The following is an 8097-nucleotide window of genomic DNA, read 5'->3' on the forward strand; positions in this document are numbered from 1 at the left end:
GCGAAGTTCTCGCCGAACGCGAGTTGTACGTGGCCAAGTTCAAACCCAAGGCCGATCGCCTTGCCCTCCGTGAAAGCAAATTCACCAACGTGTATGTGAAGGAGATTCCTGACGAGTGGACCGAAGACGAGATGACGGCCGCCTTCGGTTTACACGGGGAGATCACGTCGATGATGCTCAAAGAGGACGGCCGTGGGAGGAAATTCGGTTTCGTCAACTTCGCCACCAACGCGGAGGCGCGTGCTGCGATCGATGCTCTGGACGGTGTTGGCGCGGAGGGTCGTTTGTACGTCACCAGGATGCAATCCAAGGCCGAGAGACAATCCCATTTGCAGCAGCAATTCCGCCAGAGGGGTGCGAATAAAACTCGCTGCAATCTATACATTAAGAACCTCCCAGAGGACGTCGATGACGAGGCACTGCGGAATTTGATGTCTGCATATGGTGCTGTAGTCTCAGTGAAGGTTATGACGACCACCAATGGCCGATCTAAGGGATTCGGCTTCTGCTGTTTCCAGAACGCTGCAGATGCGCAGAAAGCCGTGACCGCTTTGCACACGAAGTCAATTGACGGCAAGCCCCTGTACGTGGCCGTGGCCGAGCGAAGGGAGGCTCGTTTCCAGCGCCTCCAAAATCGTTTCAGGGCGCCGATCCCGAAGACAAGCCACTTCCAGTCATACGGAGGGTACCCTCCTATGCACCCGCCAATGCCGGCGATGATCGCTCCCCAGAACTACATGTGGCGTCCCTACGATCAGCAGCCTGCCACGCAGCCTGTTGCGGTGGTCCCCGCAGCTTCACAGCCCGCTGCTGCGCAGCCGACTGCCCGCCCAGCGCCTGTCGCTGAGGCTGCGGTGAATGTGGACGCCGTGCGCGGAGCTCTCAAGTCGTCAGCGCCGGCGAGCCACAAGCAGATTATAGGGGAAGCGATTTTCCCTGTGATCCAGTCTGTGGAACCCGAGTTGGCTGGAAAGATTACCGGAATGATCTTGGAGATGACTTTCGAGGAGTTGCATGCATTGATGGGCTCCAAGCAGAGGCTCCTGGACAAGTGCGATGAGGCCAAGTCGGTCCTTCAGAGGTCTCGGCTGCTTCCGCAAGCTTAGTTGAACAAAAAAATCACAAAATTCATCCTCAAAAACTTGGAAATCGATGGCGAAGAATACAGAGTTGTACGACATTCTAGACCTATCACCAACCGCCACTCTTGAGGAAATCAAACGTGCCTTTCGGTTACGGGCACTGCAAAGTCACCCAGATAAAAATCCTGAAGGTCACGAGAGGTTCATAGCTGTTAGGAAGGCCTACGAAGTTCTCAGCGATCTGCGCCAGCGGAAGCAATACGACCGCACAGGATGCACACATGATGTGTCTGAAGAGAACTTGCGATACTGGGTCTCGGTACGCATCAGCGAGGAGGACATTCTACAGTACATGAATGATTACAAGGAGGGGTCGGAGGAAATGAAGGACGTGTTAGAGTTCTACATGAGCCGTAAGGGCGACGTCACCAGCATAGAGGAGTTTGTCATTAGCGCGGAACCAGAAGATATTGAACGGCTGCTAGGCATCATTGACAAGGCTGTAGCTGAAGGCACCATTGAGGATTTCAAGTTGTACCACGAGTCGGTTAAGAAGCTCAGACGGCGCCTACCACGTCTGATTCGAAAACGACAGCGCGAACAGGACAATTTCAAAGATGAGGAAAATCTCCCTTCAGACGAGTCGCTGGCTTTGCTGATTCAAACTCGGCAGAAGTCTCGAGAGGACGCCACAACTGCATTTTTAGATGGATTGGCCGAGAAGTACACCGGCAACAGTAAAAGATCTGTCAAACGACGGCGGAAAATGAAATGACGGGGACACCACGGGCGGAAAATTGGCTGTCAATTTCGCCAGCAACGCGCTGCGATCTAGGCTCTGGACAGTGTTGGCGCGGATGGTCGTTTGTACGTGACTAGGGTGCAATCCAAGGCCGAGAGACAATATCATTTGCGCCAAGAATGTACTGCACAATCTGATGTCTATCTAGGATTTCTTGGAGATGGTATCCAAGTTGAGGCTCCTGAACCAAGTGTGATTATGCGTAGTCGATACTTTCGACTGTCCACATGTGCGGTGTTTGGTGTGCCATCCGCTATAGTTGAACAACGATTCGCCCTCCAGCGGAAGCAATACGACCGCACAGGATGCACACATGATGTGTCTGAAGAGGACTTGTGATACTGGGTCTCGGTACGCATCAGCGAGGAGGACATTCTACAGTACATGAATGATTACAAGGAGGGTCGGAGGAAATGAAGGACGTGTTGGAGTTCTACATGATCCGTAAGGGCGACGACACCAGCATTGAGGAGGGGTGTGTTGCCAGTGCGGAACCAGAATACGTTGAACAGCTGTAGCTGAAGGCGCCTTTGAGGATTTCAAATTGTACCGTCAGTTCAGAAGCTCAGACGGCGCCTACCCCGTCTGATTCGAAAACGACAGCGCAATTTCAAAGATGAGGAAGCTCTCCCTTCAGATGAGTCACTCACTAGCTTTGCTGATTCAAAATCGGCAGCAACGCCACAGTTGCCGTTTTAGATGGGATTAGCCGACAAGTACGCCAGCAACAGCAAACGATCTGTCAAATGGCGACGGAGTCAACATCAAGCTGGAATACACATATAATTTACCGGCATGATTCGATGCGTATATGCATTCAATTCGCAGAAGAAGCTGCGCCTTCGGAGGCATTATGTTGGAACCGTACAACCGGAGGAAACGGCCGAAGCTGTGATGGATGCTGTCGTCGGACGGGAGACCAGCCAAAGTAACTTCATCCTACTTAATCGAAACACTGGAGTTCGCGCTGTCTACCGAAAGTTCGCAACTCTTTGCATCGCGTTCGTTATCGACACGTCAGAGAACTCATTGGCAACTGTGGACCTGATCCAGGTTTTTGTTCAGGTATTGGACCGCTACTTCAAAGACGTCTGCGAACTGGACGTTATTTTCAACTTCGAGAGAGTCAACTTCATTCTGGACGAGTTGGTAATTGGAGGTCACGCTCCTGACATATCAGTGGAAGCGTCTTTGAGTGTGTTAAATGCTGCGAGGTTAGAGGGAGCAATCAAATGACATCTGAGTTCTTGTTGATTTCTGAGCGGCCGCGGCGGCGTAAGAGCTCTTGCCGGATGGTCTCGTACTCGTCAGTTCTATCCGTAGAGGTCAGTTGCTTTTTGACGTCGCAAAATTCGTCGCACGCACAATAGGGCTTGGGCGGATAGTACCGCAAAGTCTTCTTGTAGTAAGGGTCGGGCCACGGAGAATCTCGTTTCACATAGCGAACGCGTCTGGAAGCAGCCAGGCGTTTTCCGAATTCCACCAGCCGCAAGATCTGGGCTTCATTATCCATCCTATCCAGCTGTAGGATGTCACTTTCCTCATCAGGCATATTCTGTCGCTCCTCCAGAAGCTGGTCCAATTCTAAAATGATCTTTCGCAGATGAGGCCGGATGTCACTGAGTTCCGCGTTGTCATTCTGGAATCGGTAGCAGATGGCTTCTACATCCACATCGAACTCACTCAACTCCAGAATTCCCACAGACATGTTCTTTAGAAACTTAAGCGCGACGTAAAGCCAGCCGAGCAATTCACCAGCCCACGTCCTCAACGGCACCTTTTCCTCACTCACGTTCTGTACGGCGTTGGAGACGGAGGCCCATAGGTCAACACACGCGTGTCCCACGGCCAGTCCGTCACTCTCCAACCGAATCCGCAGGTTCATCTGGTCGTCGTATGCGAAGATCACCTGGCCGTTGATCTCCATGCTCTCGGAGTTCCATGCATCGTGCGCTATCTCGCAGAACTGCTTGGGCTCTCGTTCGATGCGCAAAGAGAGCGCGACCTGCTGGGCCTCCTGAGGCGGGTCTACAGTCGTCAAGTTTTCCAGTCGCCGAACCAACACATGAAGAGAGTCCCAGTCGTCTTCGGGAGGATTCTGCAGCCGATACCTCACATTGATAATGGCACCGTCGGACATTTGAATCCTCCGGTCCTTTGAGAACCTCATGGGAACTGTTTGAGTGAGGTCCCCTTCTCACTGTCTCCAGGACACGGGATACTCATCCTACAGTGCTGCTCGTCCCCGTCCTCATGTGGAATCAAGTCAAACGTCACTGAGCTTTCGAGCTCGAAGGGGAACGCAAAGCCAGTCTGGTAGCAATGTCAGAATTCCTCTCATCCATAAAATATAATTTGTATTTCGTTCAATAAATATAATTAATCACCTTCCAAATAACACAACCTTCCTCATCCACCGGCGCCAACTTCGTTGACACATTCCAATCTCCCAGGCAAATTCGGACTGAGAAGGTGCTGTCTGCCTGGGCATAGAGGTGCTCCACACTCATAATACAGATGGACAAGGCGGGTTGTGTCTCTGCATTCGCTGGAGGGTTAGATTCCTTTCCACGCGACTGGTACTTTGGCGAGGCGTTAGACATGATATCCAGTTTTACACGTGGCAGGTCACAAAATTCATATACGGGGTGCGAATAGAGGTATGATGTTGTCGATGTGCTCTCGTCGACTCATCACAATCATGTCGGCAATCCAAGTTATGTTCCGGATCTGTATCATTGCGGCTTCTATCTCACCTCCTGCTCTCGTAGCTTAGCCCAGGCATAGTAGACGCCGAAGTGCATCTGTTGCTCGAATGCCATCTCGAATGACTGGACATTGCGCTTATAAATAAGATCTTCCAGCGTGTTCAAGGAGGCAGCATCAGGATCCGGGCCACCTTCATCGTCGTTCAGATACAGTCCCTTGCACTGGTCGAACAGCTCTATATAGGGTGCGTAACCATCCAACGCAGCACGCAGCGTCGTCTCGTTGAAAGCCTTCCGAATCTTGTCTGTACCTTCAGGATAGAGGTAGCCGAAGTTCGGATAGAGCGCCATTCTGTCCGAGACGTCCTGGCTGCCTTCCTGGTTGAGGGTGTTCAGCGTGACAGTGAGTACACGATAGTCAGCCTCCGTCTTGAGGATGTGAGACATGACTTCCGCTGTAGTAGAGTCCAACGTTTGGCAAAAGGTGTAGAAGTCTTCCAGCCACGACTTCTTTAGACTGTTTCGCAGAACTTCAAGATCCAGCTCGTTCAGAATATGATCGACGTCGTGAAGCGTGCGTTGGCCCTGGCCATCCGCCTGGAATTGATTCAAGTAGCGTTCGAAGTACGGTGCCACAGGGGAATCGATAAGTACTGTACGGTAGAGCTCGTCGTACCCAGCAGACACATCCAGGGCAGCGACAGCCTTCATCTCGGCGAACCACCCGAGGGGATCAGTTTTAGAGATCAGTTCGTCGACGGGCTTCTTGTTTATGGCCCCTTGGACCAAAGACACAAGATTGTCTACCATCTTTTCTTGGGTAATAAAATCCAAGAACTTCACAGCTGGCTGGCCACATTGCGACCGCAAAAATAGGAACTCCTCGGCATGCTTCTCCCTGCATCTGGCGGTGATCGTCGCCACTGTCAACGGCGACGGCTCGTCCTGGAGGAAGTTACCGTAGTCCGAGTCCTCCAAGGCTGTACGGAGATCTTCCAGAGTCTCCGCCATACCCATCCGTCTGTAGTCCTCTGGAGTCAGCAAGCTCTGCCTGAACCCCCTAACGAGGGCCTCGGGAAAGCCATCCTTCACGTTGAACAGGGCCAGGTCCATTGGAATTAATCACAGATAAGCTGAGCAAACCTTGAGGGGCATGAGAGAAACTTTAACATGGAGCGGCTTCCTCTGAGGGCCAGCACCGGTTTTAATTTTGTTCTACAGATCATGACTCCCCCTTCTTTGGCTCCTGACCTTTGAGGACGTCCAAGGCTGTCAACGGCACGTGCCAGTCCGTACTGGGCATCTTGAATCTCTTGGCCTCCTCTCTGTCTGCCTGATCAGTCTTTATGGGTGGAAGTGTCTTCGAGAGGGCCTCCATGACCTTAACTCTTTGAGGTTTGGCAATTGCCAATTCATGTGCTTTTTGGAGGAAAGTCACTTCAGCCGAGGCCAGTGCCACCAATGGAGGCGGTAGCTTGGACTCTGTCTTGTTTGCGGGTGTCTCATTTTTCGGCTCCTCATTCGTCAACGCCTGCTTTTTTGCTGGTTTTGGTGGCAGATCCAATCCCAGGCGCTTACTCTGTCGTCTAATGAGCTCCTCTTCACTACTGTCACTATCATAGCTGGACATTAATTGGCGATTTCCCCTTTCACGACGCTGCTGCAAGGCTTGGACTACGTTAGTCAAACGAGTGAACTCTGTAAATGGTCATTTCATGGTTGCCGGCAACGCCAATTATGTCTGAATGGCGACGCATCAGAGCCAAAAACGTGCCGATACCCCGAGCTGCTCACTCATTGGACGTGGTGGACTCCTCGACGCTGGTGATGTTCGGAGGATTTGACGGGTCTGTGGTGGGGTCCGACGTACCAGATCACGCAGCCACTCGGTGACTGCCATACCTACCACGTCCCGTCAGAGTCGTGGCGTGAGGTCCAAAGTTCAATCTGCCCGTGTCCTCGAAATAACCATACTAGCTTCGTGTCTCCCGACTACGGGCTGTATGTGCACGGAGGACATAGCGGAGCTCGCTGGCTGGGAGACCTGTGGAAGCTGGACCTCTCTGCAGTCGTGAAGGGCGCGGCAGTGAATGCGTCCTGGCAGCTGATAAAGCCGGGAGGTCGTATTCCGGCAGCCCGCGCTTCTCACACCATCACCCGCATCAAAAAGCGTGCGTTTTTGTTCGGCGGATTCAATGGCGAAAGATGCTTCGGGGACGTAGACATGTTTGAATTGGACAACGACCTCTGGTCGGCTGCTCCCACACGAGGGTCTGCGCCTAGCCCCAGGAACGCACACGGAGCTGCGGCGTCTGGAATCCTGCTGGTGGTATTGGGTGGACACAACAGCAAGGAACACCTTAGAGATTGCTACGTTCTTGACACTGTTAAGTTTCAGTGGTCGCAGATCAAGCTCTCAGGACTTCCAGTTGTGGGGATTCGAGGCCACACATTAACCTTTGTCGCGGGCGATTCCTTCTTCGCCTTCGGGGGCTTCGATGGAAAAGAGCGGCTTGGCGCTGGCGAGCTAACGCTGTCCCCTCCGACATGGAAGGCTCTAGAGGACTCACCGGTGTCCGCGCGGCAGAAGCACACCTGTGTCGGTCTGGCTGGGCATCAGATCCTCATCTTCGGCGGATTCGACGGAGCTGAGTGGCTAAACGACGTTTGGATGTACGACTTGCGTCGGCACACCGCCTCGTGTCTAGAAGGGCAAGAAGCCGCACGAGTGATCACCAATGTCAAAAGACTGCTCCACGACTCGGAGTTCGCTGATGTGAACTTCAGACTGCACGATGGGGGGCTTGTACGCGCTCACAAGTGCATTTTGGCTGCCCAATGCCCATTCTTCCGAAGCCTCTTCATGTCGGAGATGAAAGAGACGAGAATGCAGGAGATTCCCTTCGACTTCGACACAGCGCCGTTCACCGCTTGTCTCGAGTTCATCTACAGTGGGTCCGTTGAAGGGTTAACGGACTGGCCTCTTCCCCAGCTCTTGGAATTGGTCCCGGTGCTGGACTTTCTGAGACTGGGCCCTATGTGGCCGACCATGACGACCATAATGGGGACGCGAATCACCGTGGAAAACGTTTGCGCACTCGCGAGACTCTCGGACGAGTACTCGCTGTCGGACTTGAAGAAAAAATGCTTCGAGTTCATTCTGGACCACTCTTCAGCTGTTAGCCAGAGCGTTGGGTTCGAGGAGCTGCAGGACTGCCCCAGGCTAGCAGTTGAAATTGCCAGGCTATCTTTCAAGGGATCGTGACCCTCACCAGCTTCGAATCAGCATTGCCTTGCTGTGTATGGGACCAATTGTGTCCTTGTTGGGAATGGGTAGGCTCAGTCCCGAACACGAAAAGTCGCGGAGTACTATCGTTAGAGGTCTCATCACATTCGTCCCCTTCCAGAGATCAGAGTAACTGTGAAGTGTTCATTACGAAACGTTCTCTTGTTAGAGGTCTCATCACATTCGTCCCCTTCCAGAGATCAGAGTAACTGTGAAGTG

General features: G+C 52.6%; 6 protein-coding genes across 10 annotated transcripts; 3 read left to right on the forward strand and 3 right to left on the reverse strand.

Moving 5' to 3' along the window:
- KVP17_002498 (uncharacterized protein) lies at positions 1-1106 on the forward strand (the record flags this gene model as incomplete). Of its 2 annotated transcripts, none has more annotated exons than XM_068518807.1 (1): positions 1-1106. In XM_068518807.1, a coding segment is annotated over one exon (1106 nt), but the record flags the coding sequence as incomplete, so codon positions are not given. The 2 variants fall into 2 exon arrangements, with proteins under 2 accessions (XP_068379693.1, XP_068379694.1); XM_068518808.1 differs by having other exon boundaries at positions 132-1106.
- A 46-nt stretch (positions 1107-1152) lies between these two features.
- Positions 1153-1857, forward strand: KVP17_002496 (uncharacterized protein; the record flags this gene model as incomplete). Its single annotated transcript, XM_068518804.1, has 1 exon — positions 1153-1857. One exon carries the CDS (start codon positions 1153-1155, stop codon positions 1855-1857), a length of 705 nt encoding a protein of 234 aa, XP_068379690.1.
- A 1255-nt stretch (positions 1858-3112) lies between these two features.
- KVP17_002497 (uncharacterized protein) lies at positions 3113-4487 on the reverse strand (the record flags this gene model as incomplete). 2 transcript variants are annotated; one of them, XM_068518806.1, is made up of 3 exons in its annotated part: positions 3113-4059; positions 4086-4197; positions 4272-4487. In XM_068518806.1, 3 exons carry the CDS (start codon positions 4485-4487, stop codon positions 3113-3115), a joined length of 1275 nt encoding a protein of 424 aa, XP_068379692.1. The 2 variants fall into 2 exon arrangements, with proteins under 2 accessions (XP_068379692.1, XP_068379691.1); XM_068518805.1 differs by lacking the exons at positions 4086-4197; positions 4272-4487 and having other exon boundaries at positions 3113-4024.
- A 34-nt stretch (positions 4488-4521) lies between these two features.
- On the reverse strand, positions 4522-5705 carry KVP17_002494 (uncharacterized protein; the record flags this gene model as incomplete). 2 transcript variants are annotated; one of them, XM_068518802.1, is made up of 2 exons in its annotated part: positions 4522-4614; positions 4641-5705. In XM_068518802.1, 2 exons carry the CDS (start codon positions 5703-5705, stop codon positions 4522-4524), a joined length of 1158 nt encoding a protein of 385 aa, XP_068379688.1. The 2 variants fall into 2 exon arrangements, with proteins under 2 accessions (XP_068379688.1, XP_068379687.1); XM_068518801.1 differs by lacking the exon at positions 4522-4614 and having other exon boundaries at positions 4632-5705.
- A 109-nt stretch (positions 5706-5814) lies between these two features.
- KVP17_002495 (uncharacterized protein) lies at positions 5815-6222 on the reverse strand (the record flags this gene model as incomplete). Its single annotated transcript, XM_068518803.1, has 1 exon — positions 5815-6222. The coding sequence occupies one exon, from the start codon at positions 6220-6222 to the stop codon at positions 5815-5817; it is 408 nt and encodes a 135-aa protein (XP_068379689.1).
- A 74-nt stretch (positions 6223-6296) lies between these two features.
- KVP17_002499 (uncharacterized protein) lies at positions 6297-7857 on the forward strand (the record flags this gene model as incomplete). Of its 2 annotated transcripts, XM_068518809.1 has the most annotated exons (2): positions 6297-6446; positions 6475-7857. In XM_068518809.1, 2 exons carry the CDS (start codon positions 6297-6299, stop codon positions 7855-7857), a joined length of 1533 nt encoding a protein of 510 aa, XP_068379695.1. The 2 variants fall into 2 exon arrangements, with proteins under 2 accessions (XP_068379695.1, XP_068379696.1); XM_068518810.1 differs by lacking the exon at positions 6297-6446 and having other exon boundaries at positions 6817-7857.
- Between the last annotated feature and the right edge of the window lie 240 nt (positions 7858-8097).

This window comes from the organism of the source record quoted next, assembly GCF_019968985.1.
Source record: "MAG: Porospora cf. gigantea B chromosome Unknown PgB_NODE_1074_length_8097_cov_133.667, whole genome shotgun sequence".
Classification (NCBI taxonomy): domain Eukaryota; phylum Apicomplexa; class Conoidasida; order Eugregarinorida; family Porosporidae; genus Porospora; species Porospora cf. gigantea B.